The following is a 20,575-nucleotide window of genomic DNA, read 5'->3' as shown; positions in this document are numbered from 1 at the left end:
GGAGTATTAGATGAATTCATTGCGTATAATTAACTACAAAAACGGAAATAAAGGAAATAATTAACATCTATCGTTTTAATAATATTTGTAAACACTTTAAACAAATTTTAGCATTTATATAGTGACCTCTACCCAACTATCATAAATGATTCCGAGATCCAAATTCATATTAATACGGGTACGGTGAGTCGAGTCATCCCTTATTAATATAACTCGGTGGATTAACCTCTTAATCGATTCTACTTCTAGAACTCTCGGTTGATAAAAATTACTCTAATTTTCATCTTTAGCCCGGAACACATGCAACTACGGTCACGAATACTTCCGTTGAGCTCATTCCAAATTTCGATGTAATAACATTTTATTACCCACTTACCCAACGTAACAAGTTTAGTACCCCGGTGAGCCGAATCTACTTCCTTATGAATTTGGGATTCATGGTTTCTACTTTTGGTAAGGCTAATTCTCAATTATTAAAAGTGAGAGGTCTTGTCAATTTATTATCTATCACGTTTTAAGTGAACTAAAGCGGTGAACTACGATAATTGTAAGTGACACGGTCGATGACTCGATATGATATTTATGTTGTTGTTTATGGCGATTTGGCAATGCATGTAACATATTAAAAGAAATGCAAAGAAATAATAATAAATTTCTAGTATGGCCTTCCTAAAAATAGAAAATCAAATAATCTATTACAGATTAGGAAACCAACTCCTTTGGTTCCTTGAATCTTTAAGTGGCGCGCCTTCCCAGAACTCCGTCTTCGTCGGATCACCTTTCTGAATGGCACCGTCTATGAAGATACTCCATAATTACAAATAATAATAAAAATACAAAGCTATTTCTATTATACATTTGTAAAATGGAAAAACTAATAAAAATAAAAGTGATACGAGATCACATTAAATTACAACCGAATCAATATTCCCTTTCATTACGGGTAATATCGATTAAAACTAAGGCCATACTAAGACAAAATTACAAAATTCAAAAATTATATAAATAAAAGACATTCAACAATTGAAATATTCAGCATTATAATATTTATCTATCTTGGCAAATTATGTGCTAAATCGCCCTATTTAACTTATATCGTATATATAACCCGGTTTTATGGAATTGTGTGATAATAACTTCTTAAAATCATAAATTAACACTTAAATCACATATAAGTTCAATTTAATTATCCTACACTCTTAGGACTCAAAAATTAGTCATCACTCAATTTTTGACAATAATTCAACTTGATTTAGGTTTGATGCTCATTTTTTACCTTAAAATCATAATATTTATGAAATAAATCCAAATTAAATTACAATAATTTCAAAATTTGAATTTTAAATTTTTGAACATTCTGAAATATTTCCATGACACTCATAATGTCAAAAATCATGGTTAAATTTTTCGAATTAATTTTTGAGAAAATATAGTTGCAATTTATCGGTTTTATCTCTTAAAACATCTAAAGTATCCAAAAATTAATCCCATCAACTTTAAAACTTTAGATCTAATAAGTGGGATATTTATTCAACTTAAAATAATTTTCTCATGCCGTGCAATTCATTTTAGCTATTTATGCTAAAATAGTCACTATTTATGCCATTTTTTACACTAAAAATTCATAAATCATGCTAAATGAGATCATTTCATCTCAAAATTTACATACGCTGTGTGAATTATGCATGTGACAACATATTAGAGTTTTATGGCCTAATTCAAAATGTAACTATTTTTAACCATTTTACCTCTTTTAATCCATTTTTATCTCATAACAATAATCATAAATCATGCAATATTTATCCAATGAATACGAAATTTTACACACAACTTATAAAATATGCATGTGAGGTCATATAAAATTTTCAAGGTCAGAGAGCAAGTTTAACCATTTTTAGTCATTTTAACCTCCATTTATGCCATTTTTACACTAAAAATTCATAAATCATGAAATATTAATCACATTAATATGATATTTTACATGAAATACATAAAATATTCATGTGAGGTCATAATAAAATACCACGGCCATTAGTGAAGGTTAACTTATTTTAGTGAATAAAAGTTCATTTTAATCATAAAAATGTAATAAAATCACTAAAAATCAATAAAATGCGCAATAAATTTCCATAAATCATAAAAATGACCTAAAAATATTTTAGGACCATAATATATTACATGCAAAAATTTTCGTGGCTTTATCTTCATAAAACTCAAATTTTTAGTTTTATATGTTAACATTTTAACTCGGAAAAACAATAACCGATTATGCATGCAACAACCTATGCTCTGATACCACTTGTTAGGTTCACATACCTATTATTAGACTCATCTAATAGTGAACTAATTAACTTCTTACAATTATTTGTTCTTTAGATCTAGTGCATGCATAACAAAATGAGAGATTTATAAGAAAACCAATGTCCCTTACATTGTATATAGGTTCGAAATATTGGGCACAAATAAGGTCACCTTCCATATTTGTTCTTGAGCTTAATATATTGGATGATCCTCCAAAATTCCAAAGTAGGTATTCTCCTCTTGATTGCACCCAAGATTTAACCCTTATCACTACTAAATAATATGTGCTAGATATTTGTTTAGTAGTCTACCTTAAAATTGATTACCAATACTCATATATTACACTAATAATATTAGTAATCTTTATAAACAATTTAGATTGAATCTTCTCATATTTTTAGAGAAAGATTAAAGAGTAGAGAGAATAATGCATAAGGCTTTTGCATGTAACGTGTAAGAATAATGATAAGAGAACAATATTCTCTTAATAAGAGGAGGGAGCACGGTTAGAGCATGCATCAAATGCCAAGGATTGCATCTCCCTTTATGCTTTTTCTATTCACAAGATAGTAGGTTGTGTAAGATGTGTAAGAGTATGTGTAAGGCTAGTTGTAGGTAGGCATCATCATGCTATTTTATCAAATAAAATAAAACAACCATAACCCACTAATACTCCCTCCATTTCTGTCCATCATATAAAATGGACTACCATTTTATTTTGTCAATTTGTCACTTGTCACACAATATGTCACAAGTAGTATGTTACATGTTATTAATTAATTTAATGCATATTTATCACATAAATATCATTTTATAAATTAATTAAATTACATACAACAAATTGACTAGTGATACTTGATCACATAAATAAAATGGGTCATTTAATTATAATTCCCAACATCTTGTAAATATAACTAATCATTCATTCTTATCTCTATTGTTTCTCAAACAATAAACAATTTCAGTAATAAAGCATTTTTATTTCTAAATTAAATCTTATTTAATCCCACTACAATAAGATATCAATTTTCCCTCTCACAATTGAATTGTTCAATTTTAAGGAATTGATTAACTTATATCGTCATATAATTAATCAACTTTACTGATAAGGGCATCATCCTTTAGGTGTGACCTTAAGGGATCAACTGACCACCACCGTCCCACGACAGTAACGTCAAACTCTAGCAAGCCAATCGTTACCGATTAATGTTGATCAGTTGACTATATAATGAATCATCCCTTACGTATTCTTAATATGAGATTTAATTGTGATATTAAATCATGTGATCGCACTATTGTTGTGTACACATATTCCAACATATATATATATATATATATATATATATATATATATATATATATATATATATATATATATATATATATATATATATATATATATTCTTAGGATTCGGTGAGAACGAACACACGGTGAGAACGAACTAATTGTACCACAACTCAATGAACACTCACGTGTTGTACTGCCTCCAAAAATCAAAACCCAAACATTTTTCCTCATCCTTATCCTTGCATAATTTTCAACTCCATGATCCTGATTAACCATCACCTGGACCATTGCTCTCACCTTTCGGCCGCCCAACAACCACCAGATGGCAGCACCTCTTTCGACAGCAACGTCGGTGACATCATGTACACTCTTCAGATCTAGACTTACCGGAGTATCTCATGAGGACGGCCCATCATATCACATACCCGAGGACAACTCAAGAACCACAGTCCAGATGACGGCGACAACCACTGGCTTCTGGTCAAATTGGTGAACAGTAGACGGCAAGTTGCTGGCAACACCTACCTCACCTCCTCCCCTTAGTTGATTTCCCGTCTATTTTAATACATCTACACTATTTTTTTATGTATCTAACCATTGTTTTAATGTATCTAATATAGATACTGAAAATTAATCAGTAGGTACATAAAAATTGGGTTGAGATACATCAATATAGAACCTAGATACACAAATTCCGTGTAGCTCAAAGTGGCGATATTTTCAGACTAGATTTCTCCGACTAGGCCAGTATTACGATGGGATGATAAATAGCTTATATTTGGTACCATCAATGGATGTTACAACATGGTCAATGAAATTTATACCACCAATCACCTATTTCGGGAAATTCCGCCTCGCAAAGGGTGATTATCTGTCGATGATGTTATCGTCGGTGTAACGACGACGACTGTAACACGGTTGTTATAACTACGACGATGAGGAGGGGCAACTGATGGTGGGCTTTGTCGGAGTTCCGAAATTAGAGTTTCGAAATTTATACCACCAATCACCTATTTCCGAAATATTCACATCATTTAGTCACTGAAGGAAATAAGGGGTGGTTTGAGATTCGAAAGGGAGGGAATTTTGGGGTGGTAAGACAGAAATTAGACGACGTATGGTGATTTTCCGCGGGGTATGGGTGTGAGGTGGGGTGGTTGAGAGATGATAAAAACGAAAATTGATTTGGGGACCAACAGTGGGCAGGTTTGGTTCGTCGGAGATACGCTGGTACCATGGATGTTCGTCGGAGTTGCGCCATTCTGGTGGTTATTAGGTGGCCGGAAGTTGAGATTAGTGGTGGTGATGGTCATAGATCATGGTGAAGGGCTGAGAAATTATAAAAAAGATAAGGACGTGGGGAGAAAAAAATGTAAGGTTGCTGGTTTGATTTTTGGCAATTTCCACGTGAGTTGTTGATTCGGCTTATATTTAGTGTGTTCTCACCGTTCTCACCGAACGATCGTTATCACGGATCTTGACTATATATATATATATATATATATATATATATATATATATATATATATATATATATATATATATATATATATAGAGATAGGTTGAGTAAGTCCACCTTTTTGGTTGAGTCCCTAAGTCCTATTCTCAGCCAATTATTTTCCAAGTGTAACTTTAGCTTTAGGAGTGTAACTTTAGTCATTAAATGCTTTAGGAGTGTAACTTTAGGATTTTAAAAATGTAACTTTAGTTTTTTAAGGTAATTTTGCATTTAAAATTTAAATTTATATAACTTTAATGCATATTGAATTTATGTAATTTTATTGTTTACGAGTGTAACTCCAGTCATTTGAGGTGTAACTTTAGTATTTCACGGGTGTAACTTTAGTCGCGGGAGGTGTAACTTTAGTGTTTACGAGTGTAACTTTAGCCGGGGGAGGTGTAACTTTAGCCGTGGAAGGTGTAACTTTAGTCGTTTAGTATTTTACAGAGTGTAAAAATACTTGTTCGAGGTGTAACTTTAGTTTGCTGGAGCTGTAACTCTAATCCTATTTTATGTAACTTTATAATAATAACCATTCTTTCACCACCAACTCCATGACCACCACCATCCTACGACCCCTTACCAACCACCAAAGCAGCACCACTACAGTCCCATTACCACCCCCACAACATCAGCCCCCAAACCAGCCCCCACCCGACCCCACGACATCACCACCCTATCACCACCACACCCGACTCCTTCAACAAACCCCCAACATAAAAAAGCCAGATCTACTTCCCCCACCACCCAAACACCGCCGCATCTCCACTCACACCACCAGCCGCATTTCCCACGCCCAAAATGCAACAACCAACAACACCACCAACAATTATTATCTCAAGATCTGAAAAAAAGAAAAGAAGGAAAGGAGGCGGCAGACATGGTGGGTATGCGGGAGAAGAGGGAGAAGACGGTAATGGCGGTGGTGGTGCGTGACCAAGCCTCAGATCTGAAAAAAAAAGAGGACAAAATGACGTGGTGGCGGATGGGAGGACTGCGGCGGCAGAAGAAGAGGGAGAAAAGGAAGATGGCGTGGTGGTGGCGTCGACATGGTGGTGGCGAGGGCGGCGCAGGTGGCCGGTGGTGGCCTGGTGGCTGGCCAGATTTATGAGAGAAAGGTGAGAGAGAGAAGTGGGTGAGATGTGAGAGAAGGAGAAATGAGAGAAAGGTAAGAGAGAAGTAGGGTTTGGTTGGTTTTAATCTTGTCCATCCATTTAAATCTAATCTCCACCACTCATCTATTAGATCCAAAGGCTTATATTAGGACTTATGGACTCAACCAAAAAAGGTGGACTTACATGATCTCTTCTCATATATATATATATATATATATATATATATATATATATATATATATATATATATATATAGAGTAAAGTTCTTATAAGTCCACCTATATATTTGAGTCCATAAGTCCTCACTACATCTCTTAGATATCCCACTAAGGATGGTTGAGATTGAAAGTCAAAAAGCATACTTAACACTAATGAGTTTTCTATACACTAATTAATTCCACTCTCTCTCTAGCTTTAATTATACATTCACTAATTGATTATTATACACAAATTTTTTTTTTGAGCACAATTTTTTTTTTTTTTGACAAAAACTTTATACAAATTTTACAACACTTTCACTGTTTTAAAAGTGTAATTTCAACGGAAAAAAGCGTAACTTTAACAAAAAAAAAGCGGTTTGACGAATATTATTTTGAAATTTGAAAATTTGAAGCAAGTTTACGATAAATTTTGCGTTTTACGAGTGTAACTTTAGTTTTTACGACAAATATTATTTTGAATTTTTCAAATTTTAACACAACTCATTGTAAGTAAATTGAGTCACTTATACTGTAACTTTAGTCTTTTAAAAGTGTAATTTTAGTCCATTAAAGTGTAATTTTAGTATATTAAAGTGTAATTTTAGTCCATTGAGAGTGTATCTTTAGTCCATTATTAAAAGTGTAACTTTTGTCTAGTAAGAGTCCATCTTTAGTCCATATTAAAAGTCTAACTTTAGTCCATTGAGAATGTAACTTTAGTCCTTTGAAAGTGTAATTTTTGTCTATTGAGAGAGTGACTTTAGTCCATTGAGAGTATAACTTTAATCATTGAGAGGGTAACTTTAATAGAGATAAGTGTAACTTTAATGAAGATAAGTGTAATTTTAATGGATAAAAGTGTGATTTTAATGGAGAAAAGTGTAACTTTAATAATAGAAACAAATGTAACTTTAACAGAAATAATGTAACTTTAATAGAAAAAAGTGTAATTTTAATGGAAAAAAGTGTAACTTTAATAATAGAGAAAAATGTAATTTTAATAGAAAAAAGTGTAATTTTAATAGAAAAAAGTGTAATTTTAATGAAGAAAAGTGTAATTTTAATAATAGAGAAAAATGTAACTTTAACAGAGAAAAAGTGTAATTTTAATAGAAAAAACTGTAATTTTAATGGAGAAAAGTATAACTTTAATAGAGAAAATGTAATTTTAATAGAGAAAACTGTAGTTTTGATAAGTATAACTTTAATAGAGAAAAGTGTAACTTTAATAGTGAGAAGTGTAACTTTAATAGTGAGAAATGACAAAACGATATTTTAAATATGAAATTTGTAAAACAAAAATCGGAAAAAAAAAAGAAAATGTGTAAGACGAGATTCGTGAAAATAAATGACAAGACGATATTTTAAAAATGAAATTTGAAGAAAAAACGACATATAAGAAACGAGATTCGAACAAATATAAAACAATACGATATTTAAAAAAAGAAATATGAAGAATTAATAAAAAAAAATTACACAAAACAACGACACACAATAAATTAGAAACAAGAAAAAAAATAAAACAAAATAAAAAATAAAAAATAAAACAAAACAATAACGACAAACACAGTGACAACAACACCAACAATTACAAACACCAAACAACGACAATAACACAACCCTTGGTGGTGGCTGCGTGGAGGAAAGAGGGGCGGCAGTGCGGCGTGAGGCGGGTGGCTGCGTGAGGTTGAGGGGTCAGATCTGGCAGTGGTGTGCGTGAGGTGGAGGGTCGTTGATGGTGGTGGCTGCGTGGTTGTGCGTGGTTGTGTGTAGGGTGATATGGTGGCTGTGGTAGGGGTGTCGTGGGTGGTGGTGGTGGCGTCAGATGGTGGTGGTGTCGGGTATGGTGGTGTCGAGTGAGGGTTGGGTTGGTATTGTCGGCAAAGGCCGACGGTGGTGGTGGCGTCAGATGGAGGTGGTGTCGGGTGAGGGGGTGGGTTGGTGAGGAAAAGAGGGGGATTTTTTTTTGAATTTTTAGGTTTTGAATTTATTGGGTTTTTGATTTTATTGGGTTTTTGATAGAGAAGGTGAATGAATTGTGTGAGATGAGAGATAAATGTTGGAGCTTGTGTCCTCCACAAATTAGTGTGATAACATTTGTAAATCTCTTACAGGTTCACAAGGGTATACTTCGTATTTTAATCAGTTGATTAACGATTACCTAATAACGGTTGGCTTGCTAGAAAGTTTGATGTTATTATCATACAGACGGCGGTGATCAACTGGTCCCTAAAGGTCACACCTATAGGATGTGTTTGAGAAATGTGGTTATAGAAATATAATCACATTGATGCCTTATATGACTAAACAGTTAGTCAATATGTTGATGAGACAATTATTTAATGAAGATTAAATAATATTAGTTCGCATTTAATTAATCATGTCAATTCGTAAATTGAATATAATAAGTTATATTTAATTAAATGTATGTAATGTTAGCTTGGACAAATTAATCTGTTAATTAGTAATTCAATGTAATCGGTTATATTTAATATCAACTAGATGAATGTGTCATAGTGGTAATAGTGAAGGTACTCAAACCAAGAGGTCATGGGTTCGATCCTCACTAGATGACAATTTACACATTTTATACATTTTTGGAATAACCGAAAAAAAGAGAAATTAACTCTCCTAATTTCGGTAAATGGGCCGAGAATATTAGGAAGAAAAATTCTACCCTAATCTCCTCCTCATACACGGTAGAATATTAGGAAGAAAAATTCTACCCTAATCTCCTCCTCATACACGATTAAAGGGGAAGGGGAGTGACTTTTTCTTAACCTAATTTTTCTCACTCATTCTCTTTCCTCTCATCTCTACGAAAAACACAAAAAAAAACCTAAAAATTATTTAGTTAATTTTTGGATCGATTCTAGGATAATCAAAGGGCATTTCTCATATCGTCTTGGGTGCAACTGATAGGCGAATATCTACTTTGATATTGTTCTTAGGCCGTATTTGCTAGGACCGAAGGTTATTTCTTAATCCTTTACAATTTTGTTTATGCAATTTAATTTTATGACTAGTTTCATCATTATAATTCGTTATAGTCCTTATAATTAAAGGGATGCATACAGATAAATCCCACAAGTGGTATCAGAGCCAAGGCCACGAATTTTAATTTTGATGATTTTCATAAAATTGTTTCTAAACAATAATTAGGGTTTGCGAGAAAAAAAAAATAATCGGCTGGAATTTTTTTTAGCCGTGGAATTTTTTTTCCTTCTGTTTATGTTACTGTTCACGGATGAACAGTATTATTAAAAAAAAAATTCTGTTTTTTTTTTCTTTCGGTTTTTCGTGAAAAACCGATTAAAGTTTTTTTTGCGGCTGTTTTTGTTTATGCCGATTTGAAAAGCATCCGAGAAAAGTAAGAATTTTTTTCCTGTTACTGTTCACGTCATGTTACTGTTCACAGAGGACAGTTTTAAAAAAAAAAAAAAATTTGTCTTGTTTCGGTTTTTACAGATAAAACCGTGTACAAAATAAGAAACGGGCTGTTTTTTTTGTTTTTGCTGTTATTGCCGAAAAGAAAAGGCTTGTTTTGTTTTTCCTTGGTTTAGCCGAGACATATAAAAAAAAGGGGATTTTGTTTTTTGTTTGTTTTGGTCAATATTAATTATACATTACCTTTACAATGTATGATTAATTGTTGTGAAACGGTTCACAATTTTAAGATACCTAATTATTTTAAAGCAGTTTAAAATATTGATGGATTAAATTCATATTACAAGTTTAATATGAATTAAGATTGAAATTAATGTGATTAATTGAGGAATTGTCACTTAATTTGTTTTTAAATAGGTGGTTTGGAAAATTAATCTACATAGTTAAAGAATTATGTCTTGCATGTTTAATTTTTTTAGCTGATCCATTTTGTTGAATGAATCATTGAATGAATTTATTTACGTATTTTTTTTTTTGCAATCGGTTGTAATTTGTAATACTTAGTGTGGCCTTAGTCAAATTATGTTTTCGTAATGAAGGAAACATGATTTTTTATGTAATTATGAGATCTCGAATCTCCTTTATTTTTCCTTTAGTTTTGGGTTTTGAAATTAGAATGTAATAAATAGGTTTATTATGTAAATTTATTTATTGTAATTTTCGAAGAAGACTAAAGATGGAGATTGGAGCACACTCCCGCTACATGGATCCAGATGGAACATCGAGACAAGCTTCTCGGGTCCATGGATGGATTCCAAACTTGTATTTTATGTTCATTTTGATAGGATAGGCCACACTAGGACTTTATTATTGCTTTTACGTTTTTCATTCCTATTGCTTTTCATTCACATGATAGTTTATGCATCATATTCCGCCTAAAACCAAACCACCTACTACTAAAATGCATGAAAATTGACACATATAGGTTGTATGTTAGTTTTCATAGACATACAGATGTCACATGTTTATTAAGCCATCATCTTAGTTTAATCATTCACGCATGCTAGATATTAGTTCACTTAAAATGAATTAAAATAAAGTTGATGGGATCTTCCTCTAAAACGGAATTGAGATTAGTCTTTATGAGGGCAAACAACTATGAATCCCTTCTTCGTCGGTAGGCATAATATGACCCCTTCTACGTTGGGTAAGTAGTTGTGTTGACTTAGTTTACCTCAATATCATAGTCCGAAGAGTTTCTCGTGATTATGATGGACTAAAGATAGAATTTACGGAAATTTATCGACCAAGAATTCTAACGGTAGAATTAGCTAAAAGGTTAGCTTATCAATTTACAGATAATTGAGTCTTGGGATCATTTATATAATTCTTGAGTAAGGTCAATTGTATAAATGTTTTGAGTCTTCGCGTTATGACATTAGATCATTAGACTTAAATTAAAATCGATGCACATGCTTATTATTTATTCTTCTTTTCGCAGTGTAGAAAACGTTTATTTTACTGTTACAACAAAATGTCTGGAAATAACGCAATCAAAATGCCTAGTGCCACACTTGGACGCGAGTCCTGACTGAAAATATTCATGGACGAGATGAATCAGTTCACACGTCTGAAAAACGACGAGTCCAACTTTGCGGACTGGGAGGCGGCACTACGGAATGCTGCCATTGCTGGCGGTAAGCTCAGGTACTTAACTGAGCCAATACCAGTAAACCCAGGCCCCAATGTAGGAGTCAACGAGTCACTCGCTTATAGTGACTTCGTTATGGAAGCGGGTGCGATAAAGAACGTACTCATCTTTGCAATGGAAACCAATTTGCAGAGACGCTTCATTGCCCAAGGTGCGAACAAGATTTTTACCTTGCTCACTAACGAGTTCTCAAAAGCACCGAGAATCGTTACATATGAGAATACTTGTCGCTTCTTTGATGCGAAACTCCAGAAGGGCCAACCGGTTAGCCCACACATTCTTCACACGATTGAGAATGTCGAGAAGCTGGAGGCTCTTGATTGCAAAATCAGTGAGAGCATTGTCATTGACCGAATGCTTCATTCTCTTCATGATGGTTTTGCCCTTTTCAGGGCGAACTACTACATGAATGACTAGAAAAAGAGTCCTCATGAGCTACACTCCCTTCTCGTACAGACCGATAAGGATATGAAATTGAGTGGGAGCATGAAGCAGGATGTTCTCACGATTTACAACAAGGGTAAAGGTAAGGGCAAGGCTCATGTCGACCTAGCTGTAGGTAAGCCAAAGTTTAAGAAGCCAGGAAACGGTAAGAGTGCGCCCGGTGAGACTAGTGGCTCACAGGGCAAGGCAAAGAGCAAGGGCGGTGACATTGAGTGCCACCATTGTCACAAGACTGGACATTGGAGGAGGAACTGTCCCGTCTACCGTGAGGACATCAAAGCAGGCCGCGTCGTTACTGTTGGTATGTCATCTTATATTCATATGATTGAGATTAACCATGCAAGTTTCAGAACTTGGGTACTAGATACTGGTTGTGGTTCTCATCTGTGTAATCATTTGCAGGGCCTAAAGAACATCATACCTCTCGAAAAAGGTGATGTGGACCTGCGAGTCGGGAATGGAGCACGAGTTATTGCTGTCTGGAAGGGAACATACGTAATCCAACTCCCTAGTGGTTTTGAGTTTTTTTATATACTGTAACTATGTACCCAGTTTGTCTAAGAACATTATTTCAGTTTTCGTACTTGCTAAAGACGGTTTTGCATTTTCAATAAAGGATAATAGCTGTATTTTCTCTTTCAATGAAATGATTTATGGCAAATTAGTTTCCATGAATGGAATTTACATCTTAGACCAAACCACGGAAGTATTACACGTGAATAATAAGAAAATAAACGTTGGTGACAAAGATCAAACCTATCTATGGCATTGTCGAATAGGACACATAAATAAGAAACGCGTGAAGAAACTCGTCGATAATGGTACTATTCCCGCAATCGATTTTTCTACATATGGCACGTGTGAATCATGTCTCATTGGCAAGATGACTCGAATTTCCTTCAAAGGTGTTGGACTGCGCGCTAGTGACCTATTAGGACTCATACATACTGATGTTTGTGGACCTATGTCAATTACCGCTAGAGATGGCTATAGATATTTTAGCACTTTCACGGACGATTTAAGTAGATACGGATATGTCTACTTGATGAAGCATAAAAGTGAGTCCTTTGAGAAATTCAAGGAATACCAGAACAGGGTACAGAACCAACTGGGTAGAAAGGTTAAAGCATCCATTCAAATCGGGGTGGCGAATATCTTTCAAATAAGTTTGATCAACACCTTAAAGACTGTGGAATCGTTCTACAATTAACTCCACCTGGAACACCTCAATTAAATGGTGTGTCTGAACGGAGAAATCGAACCTTACTTGATAAGGTTCGATCCATGATGCGTCACACGGTAGTGCCTGATTCATTATGGGGTTTTACTCTTTTTTCAGCTGCTCTTATTGTTAACCGAAGTCCGACTAAAGCTGTCGACAAGACTCCATATGAAATGTGGACGGGAACGGTCCCTAACTTGTCCTTTATTCGGGTTTGGGGCTGCGAGGCTTATGTCAAGTGAAGACACGAGGATAAGCTCGGCCCGCGATCGGTCAAGACATACTTTATAGGTTATCCAAAAGGAACATTTGGGTATTACTTCTATTCGCCTACCGAACATCGAGAACAAGACGAGTAATAGAACCTTCGAGCTGTCGGAGATTCCAGAACCAACAACCGAGGAATGGATGGAGGAAGTTGTTCCTCCAACTGATGATACGGTTAATATTCCTGAGGAACCTAGGAGGTCAGGTAGAGTCTCTCATCCTCCGGACAGATACATTGGTATGGTCGAGGGGAATGACGTTTTACTCTTAGAGAGTAATGAACCCGCTACCTATAAAGGTGCCATGACCTGTTCCGACTCAAAGCCATGGCTCGAAGCCATGCAATCCGAGATGGACTCCATGTATGAGAATGACGTATGGGATCTAGTTGATTTACCTAATAAGGTAAAACCTCTACAGTGCAAATGGCTTTACAAAATAAAGCGTTTCAGACGTGTAACCGGATACCTATAAGGCACAACTAGTGGCAAAAGGTTTCAATCAAGTGCACGGATTGCATTATGATGAGATTTTTGCACCTGTAGTCATGCTACGTTCCATTCGGATAATCTTAGCGATTGCCGCTTTTCATGATTATGAAATTTGGCAAATGGATGTGAAAACCGCCTTCTTAAACGGTTGTTTGGAGGAAGAGTTGTACATGGTGCAACCCGAAGGTTTCATAGATCCTGAACATCCTAAGAAAGTATGCAAGCTTAAGCGCTCCATTTATGGACTTAAGCAAGCTTCTCAGAGTTGGAATCATCGTTTCGACCAGGTGATAAAAGAGTATGGTTTCACTCGATCGGTCGAAGAACCATGCTTATATATCAAGTCGAGTGGGAGAAAGATTGTATTCTTGATATTGTATGTCGATGACATACTCCTGATTGGGAATGACATTCCTCTCCTATCTTCGGTTAAAGAATGGTTGAAGAACCATTTCCAGATGAAAGATATGGGTGAGGCACAACGCATTTTGGGAATCCGTATCTACCGAGATAGATCACGACGGACGTTATCACTTAGTCAGGAGTCTTATTTGGATAAGATTCTTGAGAAGTTCAGCATGACCAACTCCAAGAAGGGGAACCTTCCAATGACGTCCTGGGATGCGGTTGAGCAAGTCTCGATCACCCACGACGCCTGAAGGGATTGAGCGCATGAGTCGTGTTCCTTATGAATCTGCAATAGGATCAATCATGTATGCCATGATATGCACACGTCCTGACGTGGCATATGCTTTGAGTATGACAAGTCGGTACCAAAAGAATCCAGGTGAAACACACTGGATAGCTGTTAAAAATATCCTCAAGTACCTACGGAGGACTAAGGATAGAGTATTGACTTATGGAGGCGATACTAAGCTATACGCAATCGGTTACGCAGATGCTAGCTTCCAAACGGATCGAGATGATTCAAAAGCTCAGTCCGGGTTCGTCTTCACTCTTAATGGTGCTGCAGTCAGCTGGAAGAGTTCCAAACAGAGTGTTGTAGCAGATTCTACTACTGAATCCGAGTACTATGCCGCTTCGGAAGCAGCTAAGGAAGCGATATGGATGCGTCAATTCTTACAAGGACTTACGATAATTCCTAGTTCGAATGACCCGATCACCATCTATTGTGACAATAGAGGTGCCATTTTCCAGGCTAAGGAGCCAAAGTCTAGCAACAAATCTAGACATGTACATCGGAAAGCTCACCTGATCCGTGATTACGTGGAGCAAGAAGAGATAGTGATTGACAAGATTGCGATAGATGATAACATCGCGGACCCTCTCACTAAACCGTTGAATTTTAATAAGCATGAAGGGCACGTTATTTCCATGGGAATTAAACGTGTTCCTGAGTTGTAGTAGTTGATTATGGATTCGATACATTATCTTTTTCATATACTATTTATAACTTCATCGTTTTATAATAATATTTTGTTTTTTATGTGGATTGTACTAACAACTTTGAACGCCACAAAGTGTACTGAATTACATTATATTTTGTTTTGGTCCGTAATTGCCTACAAGAGCTGATAACTTTGGCCATTATATTGTGCATTCGATTGATGGTGGGTTCAATGAGCGATAAGTCAAACTGTTGACTGATCGATCACAAATGCGAGATTATAACGATACCTCGTAGGACAAATTTTTGTGACAACGTAATGGAGTCCTAAATGTTTAAAAACATTTGGTGCCAGGTCGTGGATAGGACATCCATTGTGTTCCTAGAGTCGATTCTTTTGACTATCGACTGTCTCTTGAGATTAAGGCAGTGTTTGGGTGACTTTGGTTTCTTTCTCACGGTCCGATCGTGAATCGGAGGCTAAGTAGATTTTTTCTGGGTCATTTCATACTGTGCTTTCATCTGCAGGATTCGAGTTGAGGAAAATATCCAACCCTTATCAGGTATAGTTATTTCTCAGGGCCACTCGAGGAGTTGTAACTGAAATGCATGGCCATGCTCGAATGATGATTCGTTTATCAGTTAAGTTACTCTATAATCGAGGAAACCACTCTTGATACAGATCACTTGTAAAATACGACCTTTGTGAATACAGATTTTGCAAATTGTTTTACATTGAGTGGGAGAAATTTTAGGATATGAGAATCGGTTATCGCACATACACTTGTGAGGACAAGTGGGAGTTTGTTGGAGGTTGTGTCCTCCACAAATTAGTGTGATAACATTTGTAAATCTCTTACAGGTTCACAAGGGTATACTTCGTATTTTAATCAGTTGATTAACGATTACCTAATAACGGTTGGCTTGCTAGAAAGTTTGACGTTATTATCATACACATGGCTGATACGTGCATTTTATATAGTCTTTTTGGCCTATTTATGCACGTATTTCTATGCTAATATCGTAGTTTATTGCTACGAAATGCCTCGAATATGCTACTTTGGTTTATTTTGTCTTAATTGCAGGAATGGACCAGAAAGTAGTGAAATCAAGCCATTTACCGTCCGTTTAGCATGCATTTGGAGGAAGAGTGAATTTGGAGCGGGAATGTAGCTATTTTGAGATGCGCAAAGAAGAAAGATAGCTAGGCGAGCAAAGGAAGAACTTCAAATTGCTATTGCCTAATTTGAAGAGCCATATCCCGAGTTCTACAACTGATATTCAGGTGATTCTAATTGGAGATGAAATTTTGTCCTCTTAGCTTTCCAATGCCACCAGAATCGCCATGTTTGACCAAGTAACGAAGAAATGGCAGCCGTTTGAAGTTCATTGTGCAAAGCAGGAAATTGTGCGCTGGAAAGTACTCGATCAAGTAGAATTATGTTCGATCGAGTCCTTTTTCTACTCGATTGGGTAGTTGCATTTTAGGATTTACTCGATCGAGTAGATTTTCTACTCGATCGAGTGGTTTAAGCTTTAGTTTACTCGATCGAGTGGTTTTAAATCACTCGATCGAGTGGTTTCTCTTACGGGCTTGGGTTTTTAGTTTATTTCCGTCATTAGGTTAGTTAATAATCCTATTTTCTTGGAGGGGAGGGGGAGGTTGTCTCCTCAAATGATTAAACTCGGTGTATGGAATGTTAGGGGCCTAAACAGAGATATGAAACAAAATGCTATTAAGTGGTTCTTACATCAAAATGATGTGGACCTGTTTGGGCTCCTTGAGACAAGGGTGAAACCTGGGTCTCTAAATAGAGTTGCTAATAATGTCTGTTATAATTGGAATTATATTACAAATACTAGTTTACATAGTGGTGGTAGAATTTGGGTTTTATGGAGAGATAGTAGCATAGGCTTGGATGTTATTGAGATGGCAGCTCAATATATTCATGCTAAAATAAAAGTGAAACATACTAATCAGGAGTTTACTGTTACTTTTATATATGGGTTTAATAAAATTGAAGAGAGGGTACCTCTTTGGAATGCCTTGGTCAGAATGTCTGTGAGTGGCCCTTGGATTGTTTTAGGGGATTTCAATAATGTTATGTATGCTAATGAGAGACTTGGGAAAATTGTGAGAGATGATGAAATGTTGCCTTTTCAATCTACTGTGAGTACTTGTGACCTTCATGATCTGAAAACTACTGGAGCGTTTTTCACATGGAACAATAAGCAACCTAGTGAAACAAGAGTTTTCAGTAGAATAGATCGTGTGTTGGTAAATGGGGATTGGTTGACACAATGGCCTGATTGGTATGCACATTTCCAGCCAGAAGGAAATTTTGACCATTGCCCTTGCATCATTGCTCATGGTAATTGTGTTGGTGGTAGAAGGAAGCCCTTCAAGTTTTATAATATGTGGACTAGGGTGAAAGAGTTTGATGTTCTTGTTAGGGATCACTGGCATACATATGTGGCTGGTTCTCCTATGTTCAGGGTTGCCAGGAAGCTCAAATTATTAAAGCCTGTTATGAGGGGTCTTAATAGAGATCTATTTGCTGATGTTGAACGTAATGCTGATATAGCCTTCCATCTGCTTACTGATTGTCAGCTCCAACTGCAGTCTGACCCTATGAACACCACTTTAATGGACAAGGAGAGAGAGGTCAGAGAAACTTACCAATTGCTCAATGAGGCCAGAAATGATTACCTTCAGCAAAAGGCAAAATGTGACTGGGCTAGAGAAGGTGATACTAATTCTACTATGTTTCACCAGGTTATCAGGAAGAGGCAACTTAACAATAAGGTGCTAAAAATTCAGAATATTGAAGGGATTGAATGCAATGAACCTGAGTCTATATTACATGCTTTCCTGGATTATTATAAGGCTTTGCTTGGTACAAATGCTCCGACCTCTGATTTTTATCCTCATGTGGTTATTAATGGCCCACGAGTGAATGCTGATGATTGGGATAACATGTGCAGCATTCCTTCTGATGAGGACATTAGGCAGGCTGTTTTCTCTATTCCTATTGAGAAGAGCCCTGGCCCTGATGGCTATACTAGTGGTTTTTTCAGAGCGAGCTGGTCTACTATCAAGGGGGATGTGTGTAAAGCTGTCAAAGACTTCTTTATTTCTGGCCAGATGTTAAAGCAAATTAACAGTACCACTTTAGTGTTGCTGCCAAAGGTGGATACTCCTCTTACTGTCAAAGAATTTAGGCCCATAGCATGTTGCAACACGATTTATAAAGTTATCTCTAAGCTCATTTGCAACAAGATCAGTGGATGTCTCCCTTCTATAATTAATCCCTCTCAATGTGCTTTTATCAAGGGCAGAAGTATTTTGGGGAATATTCTCATAAGTCAGGACCTCATCAGACTATATACAAGGAAGAGTGTGTCTCCACGGTGTATGATGAAAGTAGACCTCAGGAAAGCGTATGATTCGATTGAATGGGTCTTTGTGGAACAAATGTTAACTGCTCTTAATTTTCCTCCTCATTTGATAAGAATTATTATGCAATGTATCAGCACTCCTTCTTACTCCATAGGATTGAATGGACAACAATATGGCTTCTTTCATGGTAAGCGAGGTTTAAGGCAAGGAGATCCTATGTCTCCCTTGCTCTTTACCTTATGCATGGAGTATTTGAGTAGGCTTCTTAATTTAGCAAGTGGTATATCTGGGTTTTATTTCCATCCCTTATGCAAGCAGTTGAAGTTGACACACCTTATGTTTGCGGATGACTTGTTGTTATTCTGTAGAGGGGATATCAAATCAATCTGTATCATTATGGAGATGTTCAAGAGGTTCTCTAATGCCTCAGGATTACATATTAATTCAGAGAAGTCTGATTTCTATTGCAATGGTATGAGACCTGAGGTGGTTACTAAGGTGCTTCATGGTACTGGTTTCAAGAAAGGAGTGCTCCCTTTCAAATATCTGGGTGTGCAGATTTCCCACAAACGTTTGACTAGAGTGGACTGCAATATCCTTGTGGACAGAATGATCAATAAGATTAGAGGGTGGAATCATAGGAAGATCTCTTACACTGGCAGGCTGACATTGGTCAAATCTGTGTTATCCACCATACATAACTACTGGGCTCAATTATTCATCCTTCCTATGGGGGTTATGGATAGAATTCAGGCCTTCTGTCGTAATTTCTTATGGGAAGGGCATGACAGCTACTCTAAGGCTCCATTAGTTGCTTGGAATGTTCTTTGTGCAAGTAAGGATAAAGGAGGTCTGGGGTTAACTGATAGTAAATTGTGGAACATTGCTGCCATAGGGAAGCTTGTTTGGTGGCTTGCTTCTAAGAAAGATCACTTGTGGATTCGGTGGGTCAATTGCATTTATATCAAAGGTATGTCTTGGCAAGATTATGAACCAACTCCTTATAGTTCATGGGCATGGAGGAAAATTTGTGAGGTTAAAAAGAGGCTCAAAGTGGGATATATTGCTGATAAATGGCGAGGAACTGATGAGGATTACACCATTTCTGATGTGTGGATAAATGGCTGCTGTCTGAGACGACTCAGAAGGTTCCATGGGCTAGGATTGTTTGGAATAGGTATAATCTACCCAAATGGAGTTTCATAATGTGGCTTATTAAGCATCAGAGGCTGCTAACCCTGGACAGATTAAAGAAAATGGGTTTGGATGTGCCAACTGATTGTTATCTTTGTGGTGTGGAAGCAGAGACACACATGCATCTTTTCAGAACCTGCACTTTCAGTAAACGGTGCTTCCAGCGGCTATCATCCTGGCTACAAATTCCTGTAGGTATTCTCCTAGATACTGATTGCATTCTGAAGATTAGAAGGCTTTCTATATTGGTAAGGCAAGTTATATTGGCTGCAATTGTTGGGGTTCATTATGGAGTTTGGCAAAGTAGTAACATTGGAAGAGTTGAAGGTTATGTTACAAATCCTACTCATCTTGTGCGTTTGGTACAAGTTGATTGCAGACGAAGAGTTGCAGGCGAGTTTAAAGGATCTACGATAAATTTTGACAAGACCTGGTGTAGGGATCATGGTCTAATCTGATGGCTTCTTATATATACATGTTTCTATATAGCTTTATCTTATTTGTATATGAAATCTTGTAATTAAGGAAAAACGATGTACTGGGTGCCTTTCTTGGAATGAAATATTACTAACATTTCACCTAAAAAAAAAATCCTATTTTCTTATAAATAGGAAGGTAGGACGTCAATTTTACTCTCTCTTCTCTTCTCCACACACATCATAAGTTACTTTTACTGCTGCTACTTTATTCTTCAATTAATTCCGGA

The 20,575-nt window shown here is 36.2% G+C and overlaps 1 protein-coding gene across 1 annotated transcript; it reads left to right on the top strand.

Annotated features, from left to right (window-relative positions):
* The first annotated feature begins 19,880 nt into the window (after window positions 1-19,880).
* On the top strand, window positions 19,881-20,327 carry LOC141630236 (uncharacterized). Its single transcript, XM_074443087.1, has one exon. The coding sequence runs from the start codon at window positions 19,881-19,883 to the stop codon at window positions 20,325-20,327; it is 447 nt and encodes a 148-aa protein (XP_074299188.1).
* The last annotated feature ends 248 nt before the right edge of the window (window positions 20,328-20,575 follow it).

The sequence above is a fragment of the Silene latifolia genome, chromosome Y, assembly GCF_048544455.1.
Source record: "Silene latifolia isolate original U9 population chromosome Y, ASM4854445v1, whole genome shotgun sequence".
Classification (NCBI taxonomy): Eukaryota; Viridiplantae; Streptophyta; class Magnoliopsida; order Caryophyllales; family Caryophyllaceae; genus Silene; species Silene latifolia.
Note: the sequence above shows the minus strand (reverse complement) of the source record. Positions and strands in the feature narration are given on the sequence as shown.